This window comes from Mizuhopecten yessoensis, unplaced genomic scaffold, assembly GCF_002113885.1.
Source record: "Mizuhopecten yessoensis strain PY_sf001 unplaced genomic scaffold, ASM211388v2 scaffold9385, whole genome shotgun sequence".
NCBI lineage: Eukaryota > Metazoa > Mollusca > Bivalvia > Pectinida > Pectinidae > Mizuhopecten > Mizuhopecten yessoensis.
The window spans coordinates 99,767-115,366 of NW_018408021.1; the positions used below are offsets into that span (position 1 = coordinate 99,767).

The 15,600-nt window shown below is 35.2% G+C and overlaps 1 protein-coding gene across 4 annotated transcripts in view; it reads right to left on the reverse strand.

The window, feature by feature from the left end:
• Nucleotides 1-13,210, reverse strand: part of LOC110457934 (baculoviral IAP repeat-containing protein 2-like) — a 43,810-nt gene extending 30,600 nt beyond the window's left edge. Inside the window, exons 1-3 of one of the 4 annotated variants that reach the window (XM_021509419.1) lie at nt 13,140-13,210; nt 3,134-3,264; nt 507-590 (exon numbers count right to left, since the gene is read on the reverse strand). In XM_021509419.1, coding sequence (XP_021365094.1) covers nt 507-590; nt 3,134-3,262 — 213 coding nt within the window. In that variant the 5' untranslated portion in view covers nt 3,263-3,264; nt 13,140-13,210. Of the gene's footprint in view, nt 1-506; nt 591-3,133; nt 3,268-8,848; nt 8,908-13,139 lie in introns of those variants that run through there. The other 3 variants (XM_021509417.1, XM_021509416.1, XM_021509418.1) reach the window with 3 other exon arrangements.
• Nucleotides 13,211-15,600: the final 2,390 nt, after the last annotated feature.

Consider the following 15,600-nt stretch of genomic DNA (forward strand, 5'->3'; position numbering starts at 1 on the left):
GGGATGACACTTTAAGTAATGATCTAGATAGGTTTTCTGTTGATGACGTATGTATCTATATACAGTAACGTATACATATCATATTTAGGAGTAATTTAAATATATGTAAGAGATAAACAACAAGTGATTATAAATTTAGATTGATATCCGACATCAATGATTATAAAGAATAACTTATAAAATATTGAAAACAATAACAATATATATATAGATATATAAAAAGATATATCATTTTAACAGGAAAAACCTGAAATGTGAGTGAATGTCATACCCGTACGAAAGAATCCCGCCTGAGCCATTTTGTCGGCAGCCAAGTTTCCATTCAGTCTCCATCCATGGAATGTGCGCTTTCGCTGTTCAATATCTTTCATGCTAGGGGTACAAGGGTCATGTCGGGAACGTATGACATCTCCGACTTCTGCCATCGTCATTCTGCGATCGCCTGCATTCCTGCGTCCTCCTGTGTGCATTGGTGTCGACTCTGTTTCATTGGATTGTGTATCATCCTCGTCTTGACTATCATCCTCGTCTTGACTAGCATTCTCGTCTTTGATAACTCTCGGATCACGGTTCTCAGGTTGAAAGACTTCCTGGAAATCCGATTCAAATAGATGAATATCTATATAATCTGTTCGGTTTGGAAATGAGTGGAAATCCGATGGGAAGCGACTGTTGGAAATGTCATGCATACTATCGTCACCCTGAAATCCCCCCGGGAGAATAAGCTTTCCACCTCCCGTTTGTATTTCATAAACATCCAGTGACCCAAATTGACGGTTTTCTTGGATATCGTCCCAAGCCCCTTTAAACTCTACTTCAGGTAGACATGCAGCGAACAAGTAAATCTTTATTTTGAAATATTATCTTATCACGAAGCATCGACAATTAGTTACCGTGAATGGTCCAAGCCTAGACTGCCCAGATTTTTTTACGAAGATTAAGCTATACATCTTTTTGATAATGATAATAATATTACATGTGGTGATTTTAACTGTGTTCTTAATCCCAAGTTAGATTATGATAACAACTATAAGAATATCAACAATCCAAAAGCTAGAAATAAACTGTTAGAAATGGTTGAGAAAAATTGGCTTATTGATATTTTTTGGGTTCAACATGAAGGAACTAGGAGATATACATGTAGGAGAAAGACCCCAACCAAACAGGCTAGGCTAGACTACTTTCTTGTGTCTGAATATCTTTTAACCAGTATTCAAGGATCAAGTATAGAGGAAGGGTACAGAACAGACAACGCATATCCCATAATATCATTGAAATTGAAAGAATTTAAGAAAGGGAAGGGTTTATGGAACTAAATAACCCTCTTCACAGGAAACTGAACAACTTTTATTAATGATGGTATAAGAATGGGATCGAACATCAGGCTATGCCTATATCAGTTCTCTCCTGCATGCATTTGTATGGAACAGTATATATATATATGTATATTATAATTTATAGTAAAATGATTTTTTTTTTTAGATAAAACTTATATACAACATATATCAATGTGCAAGTCAATGGCAATAGGGGAGATAACTCAAACTGATTTTAGAAATTACAGGTCAAACTGTGCTGTATTCTGACCTGACCAGGGTAATGAGTGAATATTAGCCATCTTCCTGCACTAGATCATCCCTGGGAGTTCAAGATCCATATAGAGTGACTTGTAGATAGTTAAATATTAAGCTTATATACACTGAATATTATGAATAAGCCATGCCAATATTGTATGGTATATTAACATTCACATTATAGTATGTTAAACATATAATCATACAAATTCTTGTTACTAATTACTCAGTACAAAATACAAGTCCATGTCGATTTATGGGGTGAGCATATAATATTCACACTGTGTTTATGTGTAAGTTTTGTGGTATTGATAACAGCCATAAGTAGATCACCAAGCTTGTTTGATGCAAGACGTCCTTTGAACTTGAATATTCATGTTTACAATATAAGTACTTCATAAATAGTTAATTCTAGTTATATAAACTATAAACTTTTTAGAGTTCACGATAAAGGTTGAAACTCTCTCTAGAATATTCGTATTAGTTTCATTGTCACGTTGGTTACAACCATTCAGTATAGTATGTAGAGTATAGTGTGAGTGATTATCATTGAATAGAGAAGCTGAAAGTAATTGTCTGTGATCGATGTATCTGGCACAGTCAAAATAGTAGTGTTTCTTGTATATAACCACATTCACAAGAAGTAAATTCTAATAGATGGTCATTAAAGAGATAAAAGTTAAGTTGCTAGCATTATTTCTAATGTGACAAAGTATAATATTGATTTTTAAATAAGTTACATTTGTAATTATGAATGAGTTCTTTTGAAACTGCCCAGTACTCTGGCAATTTATTTTGCTGATTCTGGAAGTAATACATTTTTAAATATTATATGAAGATAGTTCGACATCTCTGTCTCTGGTATTTATCCCTAGAATTCATCGATATGATATTTTTGCAACAGAATGTCTATGCTTATTCATTCCTTTTTTTATTCCTTTCTTCTCTCTTGTTTCTCTTTCCTCCCTTTTGTGTAAGTGAAAGCGTAAAGGAGTGGGTATATCTGTTGGTGCTTTTTAATGAGTGCAGTATACGATTTGGTTCTGAAAACAAGTGTACCTGTAGTCATATGGTTAAAAAAAATAACATGATGTGGATTATGAAAAGTTCTTTTTACACATAAGAGTTTAAGTTGTGTAAAAAGAACTTGTCATAATCTGTACTAACCAACCCGAAGAAAATGTTTAGAATATAATATGATGTGGATTATATTGTCCGTCATAAAAAATGTGTATACATGAAACAATATATTAAAAAGAAAAAATGTTATGCTGATCTTCCTCATTATGAATGAGTTAATCATGATTATTGAGTCTGTTGATGCCAAATATTGAGTGTACCGATTAGAGAAATGTTGATGCAGTGTGGTTCAGAGGCTGTCTGTTGAGGTGTGTTGCTGATACCACTCATTGTATGGATGATGATGATGATGATGATGATGATGATGATGATGATGAATAAGTGATGATGATGGGGAGGAAGATTATGATAATGATGATGATAATGGTGAGTGAATTATGTGTCAAAATGTGTGTAATAAAGTGTGAACATGAAAATACCTGGTTGTTATCATGAAAAGTCTTTGGAAAAATTAAAAAGCATGTCTGCCGTGTGTATTCCATCAAATCGTTTCCGATGTCAGTCGCAACGGCCCTCCATTGCGCTTGATAGTTCCTCTGTTCGTCCATTACTTCTGAAAGGGATTTATGATTTTGTTTTAGTTTGCTATTCATGACAAAACGTAATTATATATTTGTTCTTTCTCAAGAGTAATTCAAAATTATCACTGGGTATTTTTGGAGAATTGAAAAAAACCCGGTTCTGCAGAGGTCCCGCATAAGTCGTCAACTACAACATGAACTAGATACAGCAGGATATTTATTCCCTTAACCTACATGGGTAAAGATACAGAGACAGACAAAGAGATAGTTCTCGTTAGAACAAGACATCACTACTTTATCTGAATGAGAATTTAAAGGATCGGGCAACTATATTATCCTCCTTCTTCTATAACCTTGTCTTGATTGGTTTTGGTTTAAACAACTCTGGTAATTTAAGAACTTGCCTCCCTGTGTGTTTGTATATGTGTGCTGGAGGTGGTATGCTGAATATATGCTTTCTTACGATAGGTCGGATTGATACCGACTTTAGAGTGCTACCTACCGAAAACATGCCGAAGACAACCAATATTGTATTCTACCAGTCACAGTATAGTGAAAACGGGTTAACCAGTTGTTGAAACTACTCTAAATGCCACCGTTGCAGGTCGGGGATCTTAAAAAGAATACACTTGCTGTTACCGACTGCATGTATCGTAAGAGGCGACTAATATGGGAGCTCCCTGCACCAACATACCCCGTCTCCGGCGTACATTCACACATGCATGCATACACAACACACATGGATACACGTCCTTTAATGACAGCAGCTGTGATAGGACGTGAAACTTGTACATGTACAACGAACCACACCTAAATGTTGGACGTTTAGCAGAAAGTCACAACTATCATTTCAGGACTTTGGTAACACTTAGAATTTATATCGTTTTTTTTCTCATTTCAATACTAGTTGTCTTTATATGACCCTATCTGTCGCGAGGACGTGAAACCCTATTAACTTATACCAAGGTACCAAATATCAAGATATATGTCACTCATGGCAAAAGGTCAAAATGGTCTTTGTAATAATCAGTACGATATCAATTTCTAATTTCACACCTGATGATGATGTTTATTCAACCATTTGTATTATAATGAAAAACATATGATAATTCATTTGTGCAACTTGTTAGAATGGCAACAAAGGATATCGACTACTTTCACTGTCACTGTCTGGAACTATTTCCTTATCATTAAACATTAGGGTATAGAAGTCTTATAACTCTCTTTTAACATTAAGCAGCAGCAACACTGTGTCGGCTACAGTGAGATTACCTTCTTTGAGAACCCGAGCAGGACGCAGTAAGTTGTCTCATCAATAAACAAACCAACTAAGTCTAGATTAAGCAACACCGGGAGAATGAAAATAAACTAGTTAAAAACCTGAAATATAATCGGTATATAAAGCAACGAGCGCAGTACACTGCAAAATCATTATCTTGTATATTTTAGTCACTTTTATGTCTTCTTGCTCAGGGATCGCTGAAACAAAAGGCCCAAAGGGCCTGCATCGCACATCTGGATATCTAAGCATTCATGGCAAAATATTCTCCAAATAAAATCCCAGTGATAGGGCCAGACCCCAAGGCCAATCCTTGTAGCATACCTGTATTTAATTGTCATGCTCAGCAATTGTATGTATAGTTATGGGGTGGAGATCACAACTGTTGTGACTCAGAAACTAGGGTTGTTGCCAGACCCAAGTGTCAATTCTTATATCATGGCTGCAATCGTCTCTTCATACTAAGCAATTTTTTATTTAGTTTTGGGGTGGGGATCTCAGCCGTTTCAAATTTATGACCCAGGGATTAAGTCTGCAAGGGTGGGGTAGAACCTGGGGTCAATTATAATATCATGACTGCAATCGTCTCTTCATGCCAAGCAATTGTTTACTTTGTTTTGGGGTGGGGATCTCAACCGTTTCAAATGAATGACCCAGGGAATAAGGTTGCAAGGGTGGGGCAGACCCTGGAGTCAATTCTAATATCATGACTGAATTCATCTCTTTATGCCCAGCAATAAAATACATTGTTGGAGTGGGGATCTTAACCGTTTCGAGGTTATGGCCCAGGGGTTAAGTCCCTAAGGATGGGTCAGACTCTGGGCCCATCCTGGAAGCATATGTGCAATTGTATGTATGGTAATGGGGTGGAGATCTCAACTATTTCTGAGCTTTCTGGGGATCTCAACCGTTTCAAAGTTACAACCCAGGGACTCAATCTCCAAGGGTGGGGCCAGATCCAAGGCCATCCTGGAGGCATTTGTGTATTCATCTCTATATTCTCAGCAATTCTATATATGGTTATATGTTGGGGATCTCAACCTTTTTTAAGTTTTAAACTATTTTTGGTCCATCCCCTTAGCCCCAGGGTGGGGGGAGGGGGAGGGAGGGGGTGTCAGCCTGTCTAATCTAACTTTCAACAGTTTCGTTCTAGTTTTGCGTTATTAGCTCTCCGGTCCAGTATTCATGAGCGGTTTACCGTGGCGTCCGTCGTCTGTACGTCTTTTTTCAAACGAGTTTCTCTCAACCAGTGAGGTGGTGGGGCTAACACCCTAGGGGCTGAGGAGCGGGGCCAAAAAAGGGTTATTTAGCTACATTAGTTTAAGCGCCTTTTCTCTGGAACTTAGGAATGGATATCAATTATATTTTGTTGGAAGCATCCCTAGTTAGTGGGGATGCAAATTTGTACAAATGGTGGTGCTGACCCCAGGGGGCTGAAGGCACTGCAGTACTCTGCAAACTCATTATCTTGTATTTACGTCTTCTTGCTCAGAGATCACTGATAAAACGCTCATGAAGACCTCACCAGAGAGCTAAAAGCGCGAAACTAGAAGTTTGTCTAGTTTGTGTGTGTGTACCTGTTGATTGTGTACAGACAAATATACACTACAACTATAATGAACTATGTAACATTTCAAAGAATATTACATTTTACAACCTCGTCAATCTGCTAATACCTTTTTGGTAATATGTAAAATGGATATAATAGGTAAAATGTCATACAACGGAAAAATTAAAAAAATCAATGTTTACACAAAACAACAACAACATATTGATTGATGACTCGTTTATTTCTAAATTAAAGTTAATTTGTGTCTGGTATTATTTTGGAATAATTTATTCTGATAGGTGAGAAACTATAAGTGTTGAGAAAAAAATCGACTTTCTCCCATATTTTAAAACCAGTGCAAAATTGTAAAAAAAGGAGGTTTATACGGGAGGATTCGGACCAGAATCACTGTGCATTTTAAGGAAAAGAAAGATTTGTATCGCACTACATATTTATCGTAAGAGGCATTACAGAATGGGAAGGAGGGGGATATTCTTGTCTTCTACCTAGAAAGACACTGAAGCGAACATTGCAACACTTAAGACTTTTCTCTTTCTTTTTCCTTTTACCAATTCTTTCCTTTCGATTATGTCGCCCTAGACATCACATGAATTTGGCTGTTACAAGGACATTTTACCCCAAACAAACAATATCGAATTTGAATTTAAAAGCTGAATTATTAGCATATATTTTTATCTTTTATTTCTTTAGATATATATCAAACGCAATGCAATTGCAACATATAGTTCATATCTTAAACCTTGGGAGCAACATTCTCAAGTGTATATAATTCATGGTCTTAAATGTTAAATAAATGATATAGAATCACAAATGACAAAGGAAGACAATATTATGTCTTGTACCCTGTCCGGACATCGAATTCACGACCAGTGGTACCGAATCTCCTAGCCTAGAAAAATTCACATAAATACACAACCTGGCCTTTTAAAAAAACAAAGTTTTGATGTTGCATTGGTCAACAGCCTGGTACTCTCGACATGGCCATAGTGTCCAGTTGGCGGTAATATTATATTTAGATATAGTAAACCTTTTATTTATTTATATTTTCGAAGGAATCAAACTTTTGACCGTTCTGTCAACGAAGCTGTGCTGCAATGTTAACCGTGGTATATGATGAAACGCATTGAGTTGTTTGGCTACCTAGATTGCACGTAATGTTTGTTTTGGATAAGGTGAGGAAGAATTAAAGACACATATATGCATTACCATAAGGCCTTTACGCTTGAAATGCTTTTTTGTCTATATCTCGTCTAGTGTAAAAGGATTGGGTTTTGACCACTTACTTGTTGTATAATTTCCGTATTTACGTTTCGTGTAACGGAATGCATGTACCTGGGGTATTCCCGTTGGGGATTCCCTTCCGTTATATTATTTAGACGTTTCTGATTGGTTACTATTTTTAGGATATGTTACCTTACCTGTACAGCACTCTACGCTCAGGTATGGGTCAGTATCGAGTTCAAATACTACATTGCCGTGTATTTCAAATACTACATGGTACGTGCATTTCAAGGCATATAAAATATAGCTGGGTGTTTTTTGGTATTGTAAATCAGTCTGGCAGAGGCTTACATGTAGCTGGCCCGCTCGTCTTTTCCCTTCTTACGGGCAGGTATGTAGGAGTATATTTCGGCCTTAGCCCTCAAAATTATTCCGGGCTTGGTGGTATTTTCCCATTGTAGGCATGTTTGGGTAGAATTATCTCGGTGTTAATTTGGGATGGTTATTTTCCCGTTGTAGGCATGTTGTAATATATTATCGGGGTGTGTTTAAACTTATTCCCCGGGGTGTGATACCGGGTGGACATTTTTGAGAGGACATATTTTACACGGTATACTGTTTTAGTATGGACCGGTCGAGTGGTTGACGTGCTGTAGCATTGTGTATATCTATTCATCATGTTTAATTTACTTCACTGTTTCGTTTGGTACATAATAAATTGTAGAAATTTATATAACGTGTTGTCATTCATTGACCTGTAGCCAGCTGAAGTTAAGTCAAGACAGAACCACAGAGTTGACGAAAGAAAAATCACTATACGAGGGCAAAACTTTTACACTAGCTTCTGTGTTAAAACATGCGTAAGTTCTTAAGGGAATTTATATATATGTATATTATGTATTTAATCTACGAACAAAGGGACACATTTAATTATAACATACAATACTCGGTACTCGTTTAAAATATATTTCCTTTTTCGTTGAATTGCTAACACAACAATACAGTTTTTGTTGCGCTTTAGTAGTTTTTAACAATTACCAGGTCATTGAAATGGAATCGAATCCATTTAAACCACATTCGACACACGATTAAATGTCCATTTGTCTTGTTGGGAGGTAGAGTGTCGAGCACGCAAAAAACAGTGAATCATGCAATTGTCAAACAAATGGTGGTGTTTATAAGTGGGTGCATTCAATTGCAACGGCTGGTTATCTCTTAATATAACAGGCATAATTACTCATCTGATCTTTGAAAATAAATACTTCAAAGCCAACAAATGCAAATAATCTGTAACAAACAAATATATCACACGATATACAACCTGGAACATATATATCTGCTGCCATATTGTATTTAACATGTATATCTTCCGGGTATGAACAGAGGTATATATGTGAAACTAACATTCAAACTGTCAATATTTTGTATAATGTATAATGGTTTTCAAATAATGAAACATATTATGGTCTGCTCTAGACAAACATATTGACACATATTCAAAAAAAGTGAAATATCATCAATAAATATACAGAATCGTACATACATTTGATCAAATTCCCTTTGCAAAATCTTCTACGCAGTTTATCAATTGATAAATATGCGCATGTACGTAATTATAAACCGGAAGTAATTACGTAATTGATTATATTTAAACAGAAAATTACCATACTAGTCCTCTTCAGATAAATGTTAAATGGAAATTTATATTTCATAACTTATCTTTCTACTTTTACTTTATTTACTTTTTATCTTGTTACAACAAATCACATTTACTTCAATCTGGGATCAAATAATTGTATAAAAATTGATGAAACAGCGTCTGATGGCGAGATCCAAATAATGGTGTCTTCAAAATATATTCAAATGAGAAAGGTATGCCCATATAGATTTTAATTTGATGAATCAACCAGTTTTACCATTCCTTTTCGGGAAAATTATATTTAATTAGCCGAACAATGACAAACAATTGTGTCGAGTTATTTTGATTACAAAAACGATTATTTTTCTTTGCTAGAAAATCTTAATACCAAGTTTTTATTGGATTATTCACCAAAAAATATTAATGTACATGCTTTTACTGTATTTTCCTTTTTTATGAAAGAAATAGATAGTATTATAATTAAGTTATTATTAACTTTATTCGTTGAAAACCATTAGAAGCAAGAGTTTCCACTACCTCATAATTGTGTAGCGTCCGATGCTATTTCTTCCGTACAGCGTACGTATAACATTTGTAAACATAAACAAATTCATTGTTGTTGTGCTTTAACCTATACATACAATACCCATAAATCAATACAGTTATGCACGCATGTATATTAGTACTGTGTTAATTAAATCACTGATAAAAATGAAAAGTATGATACTTCATGATCAATTACTATAAACATTATTGATATTTTCTGCCACTTGAATCTGGTAACAAATGATGATGTTTTGTGTATGCACAATATTATACATGCAAATTTCCTGTTGACGTTAAATCAATTAAAACAATTTTCCATTAGTAAATGATAAATAAACATAAGTTTAATACCAGTATGTTTTACGGTTACTTACGGTTCATATCGTAGCATTACAACTGTTAAATATGGACAAACAATACATTTGTGTCCTTGCACCGACTTCATTAAAACACCATTCGTTGACACTAACAATTCATGTTTTTCAGTAATTGGACGATACAATCAGACACAAACGACCAGTCGTGTTTACCTTTCCTTTGGATATCCATACTGGCCGATTAGATATGCCCACCTATATATTGATGTCTAAATGTATCGAATACATTTTACACCTACTGAGCTCGGCTGTCGGTAGTCCTGTCAGCAAACGACGATTTAAATTTGACATAATTTATGATACATTCTCATAATACATCAATTATGCGAGTATTTGCAGGAAAAGAATGTTTATGCACGTAAAAACACAAAAATACGGATGCTATTCAAACTCAAAAACGACGTTTTTTATTTCGTAAACAAAGTTAAACTTACGGAGATTTGTCCTTGAGTTTTATACGCAATAAATAACACAGATGGCATGAATTCACAGAAGTTGTTTAACATCAACAAACTCAATGTAATATACACAGTTCGAGGCGTAGTGTAACTGAAAAACGATTAATGAACATAGAACGCCATCATCGCCAGAAGATTGACAAATTCATAATACGTCTACAGGATGGCAGTGGCGATGAAACTGATAGCTGTGACACAAGCACAACCAGCGAGGGAGATGAAGATGTTATTGAATAAATGATCGTCAGAGTTCGATCCAATATAGACCATTTTGTCATAGACCGTACTTCACGCCCATCAGTGACAACCGTTTAGACATTAATGTCAGCGTTTGAAATGGTTCCGTTGTTTTGACTGTTACATTTTTTAATGAATTTTGTACTTATTATAACATACATTAACTGATATATGACAGTTGTTGGATTATTAAATATAAATAGTGTTAACATTGAGCCTTAAATTGATTTCTGATTTTATGTTCAAGGTTCATCATACCTATAGAATAAGCATAATGTTATTCATGCGCGTCATGGAATACAAGCATTTGAAAGTCATAGAGTATTGACACTGACATGTATATTTCAAGTATGCGAAGAGAAAAATCTTACATGTGTATGGTCAGTGGACAGGGACATTTCAACCTTCGGGTTGGGATATCCATGTCCACTGACCATACACATGTAAGATTCTATCAATATATTACACAGTGAAAGAAAAAATACCAATATTTATAATTGTCACGTCATATACATACAATTATGATACTTGTTCAAATATTTTATACAAATTTTTATTTTACAAAAGCCATAACATTGTAATCTTGACCGATATGAAAATAACATCAATAAATCATTTCTTACCAAAACCTTTATTACTTTTTGCGGACCATTTATGACAAATGTTATGGAGATAAAAGTCGAAAAAACAGTGTTCTAGGAGTAAAATCGTAATAGGGCCACATCGGGATTCGAACCCAGGATCTCTGATCATAATACGGAACTCTAAACAAATGATCTACCCGATCATCGGAAGTTGCTTGGTCCAACAACCATATAAGAATCTATTAAAATATCATACCGTGATTTTTTTTTTTTTTTTTTTTTTATAGTTGTCACGTCATGAACTTCAACATACAATTTTTATATTTGGTAAACTATTTGTTCCATAGAAAAGATAATATAAAAGCCTTAACATTGTAATCTTGACCGGTATAAAAATAACCTCAAAAACTCATTTCGACAAAAAGTCTATATTGCTTTTTGCGGAACGTTTATGACAAAAATAATAAAGATAAAAGTCGAAAAACACTGTTCTGGGAGTATAATCGTAAATAGGACACATCGGGATTCGAACCCAGGATCTCTGATAATAATAAGGTCGCTCTACCCAATCATTGGTATTCGTCTGGTCCAGTCCTACAACAATACGCGAATGAAAAATTACAGTGAAAGTCTGGTATTTTGCCTGCTTTAGAACAGAGATCCATGATAAAGGCCAAAACTAATACACTTCTCAGGCGATTGTCTATAAACATGCATCAATAAAAATACTCATTACGGATTCCTGTCCCTCAACCCTGCCGTATTTCCTAAATACAGCTATCTCCCATTAACTGCCGTTAGGATATAAGTGTAGCACATTTAGTCGTTAAGCTACCTCGTCTGCACACAATACTTGTTCTGTGTAATATGAGGAGGAGTAATATAAGATCACCTACTCCGTCTTTGTGTATTGCAGAGTTATCGTCTCTTGTGAGCAGGTATTGATTGTTACGTCATTGGTTTGTGTGAGAAAATTACGTCGTTTTCTCAAAAAATGATGACGTTACTCTCACAAACAAATGATGTAACAATCAATACCTGCTCACAAGTGCAGATCAATCTGCATTACGAGAAGACGGAATATGCATTACCGTAAGGCCGTATCGATTGACATATTTTTATCTTTATTTCGTTTGATTCTAGTTCTTTTACTAACTTCTATGTGTTTAAAACATGCGTAACTTCTTTAAGGGAATATATATATATATATGAACAAATAACTGTACGAATAAAATGACACAATTAGTTACACAATACAATTCTCGGAACTCGACAAAAATAGATTTCAACTTTCGTGGAATTAGATAACACGACAATACAGTTTTTGTTGCGATTTCGTACTTGATAGCATCAACCAGGTCATTGAAATTAGTATGTTATCGGAGAAAATGGAATAATCAAATAAATTTAAACCACATGCGACATGCGAGATTAAATGTCCATTAGTCTTGTTGGGTGGTAGAGTGTCCTTCACTTTAAACACAGTTCATCATGCCTTTGGTGTTGTTTATAAATGGGTGCATCAAATCGTAAAGGCTGGGTATCGTGCTTTAATATAACGGGGCATAATTGTTCGATTGAATCTTTAAAGGCAACCCCTCAGAGGTGACAATTATCTATAAGCTATACAGGGTTCATGTATATATCAGCCGCCATATTGCGTTTTCCTGTATGACTTCCGGGTACGTACAGAGGTTAATGTGTGAAATAAACATTCATTACGTCAATTTTTAGATTTGATTTGTATTCGATATGTAATGATGAATGGCATATTATTTGATAATCGCAAATATGAGTACGTCACATTTCTTATTGAAGAAATGTCATACTGACATCTCATTTTAGATATTTTAATCAACGAGAGACGGCACGATTTTTCGTAGTAGATTATTTGCAATGATTTAAAATGATGAGACATATTCTAGATAGCTCTAGACAAGCATATACACATATATTCAATAAAAAGTGAAATGTGATCAATTCATATACATACATTCGTACGAATTTCTTTCCAAATAACTTTATAGTCCGTACAAATAACTGTTCCTCAATGTATGAATTGTATTGCGCATGAACGCCCTTTAACCCGGTAGGAAATGATGCAATGATTCAACACCTGTTTTCACGTGATACAAAACAAAATACATTTGCAACATATCAATACCTTTATTTTATTTACTTATGTTCTAAATTCAACTTAACATATGAAGTTCACACTTGGATCAAATGAGTGCTTAAACAATAACAAAACAGCGTCTGATGGCGAGATCCAACTAATGATATTTCGAAGACATATCTAAATGAGAAATATCTGCCTATATAGAATTTCATTTAATGAATCAACCATTTTCGGAACAAAACATATTTAATAAGCCGAAATATGGCAAAAGTTGTGTCGAGCTATTTGGATTACAGAAATGTTTATTTTGCTAAAAATCTTAATAACAAGTTTTATTTATAGGAAATTTGGCAACAAATATTTAGGTACATGTTTTTACCGTATTCTAAAGAAAGAGTATCACAATAAAGCTATTATGAGATGTGTTTAAGAGTTGTTATTTGTTGAAAACCATTAGGAGAATGAGTTACCACTACCTCGTAATTGTGAAGCCTCATATGTTGTTTGTTTCCGCACAGCTTACGTATAACTTTTGCAAATATAAAAACCCCATTGTTGTTTTGATTTTACCTATTCAGTATAATAGTATTCAATATATTTGTGCACGCATGTGCATTTGGAGAGTGTGAATTAAATAATTGATATAAATGAAAAGTATGATACTTCAATTACTCTAAACAATATACATATTTTCTGCTACTTGAATCTGATAGCACACTATGATGTTCTACGTTTGCACAATATTATCCATTACAAATTCCTGATGACGTAAAAGGAATTTATACAATTAACCATTAGTTAATGAAAGATTAAACATTTGTTTAATACCTGTATGTTTTACGGTTACTTACGGTTCATTACGTAGCATTAAATATGGACAAAAAATACTTTGTGTCCTTGTACCGACTTCATCAACAACACTATTCGTTGACACTCACAATTTATATTCTTCAATAACGTGACGATACAGTCTGACATAAATTACCCGTCGTGTTTTCCTGCCTTAAGCATGCGTTTGACTTCCTGTTCAGCTATCTTCTTCCTGGCTAATGGTAGCCTCCGAGGTGCTTGTTTAACTGGCCATGCATTCCCAGTATCTATTTTATGATAACCTTGCTTGGTTTTTTCCTAAGTCATCTTTATCCTTTGCAAACACATTCTTATTAATGTTTAATATCTGTTTCAGCTGCTTGACCTTGTCATCATCCAGATGCTGCTTACTGGATTCTACTGTTACCTCTAGATACTCTGGAACACTGTCATCCGGAACAGGTGGTGTCTCATCCAATTGGCACAAGTATTCTGCCTCCGGTCCAGCTGATTGTTCTTCGTCCCTCACATGACATGATCGGTCACATGACCAGGTTGGTCATATTGGCTACTCGGACTGGTATGACCACTGATGACGGGTTAAATATACTTTTCCCCAAAAGTACTCCTATCTTCGTCAACTTACATCTTCCTTCATCGATGATAGCTTGTTGTCCCACCGTTATGTCCCCTACTATCTTAGTGGGTAATATCATCTCGCTACTGGCTGGTATCACCACATTCTCTGTTAGTGACAATTTCAATACAGATCTTGACCTCTCTCTCTCCTAGTAACATTTGGCTGCCTTACCATAGAAGGTCACTGTTCCTCAACCTAGATCCATAACACAGTCATTCTGTTTGATAAAGTCATATCCAATTACAACCGGTACTTCAATATCAGCTACTATCATACGACACTTCTTAAATTTCTCCGAAATCTCCAGTGGAAACATTGCCATACCCATCGGCGTAATGACCTTCTCATCGGCCAATCTCAGTTGTCCATAATTTCTGCTCAAATCTGGTACTCTCTGGCAACTCGAGAAATACCTTGCTACTAAGTACGGAAATAGTTGCTCCTGTATCCAATACACTATCTATCTCTTTACTATACAGAGATACCTGTAAAAATAATCCAGCATTACTTGTATCTTTAATCTCAAACACACATCGGGGTCCCTCTTTGTTTTCCGTTATACTTTTACCATCTTTTTCCTCTTGGGTTGAACCCTTACTAGTTTAAATGACTCCTCACTTCAGTTTGTGACGCTGAATTATTACTGTCAGGACCATTCTGTTGATGAGTTCCATTGGGTTGTCTCCCCTCCCTAAGTGATTGTCTCTGTCTTCTTGGCTCTTTGCAGTCTCTCATGATAAGACCTGGTTTTGAGCAGTTGTAACAGGTACGCGTCTCTGTATTCGTTCTACGTTCCTCCATTTTTGCTATGTTGAAATCATCTTCCTGGTCATACTCATCAAAAGTCTATTGACGTACAGTGTGACGAGCTGTGCCACTTTCCTC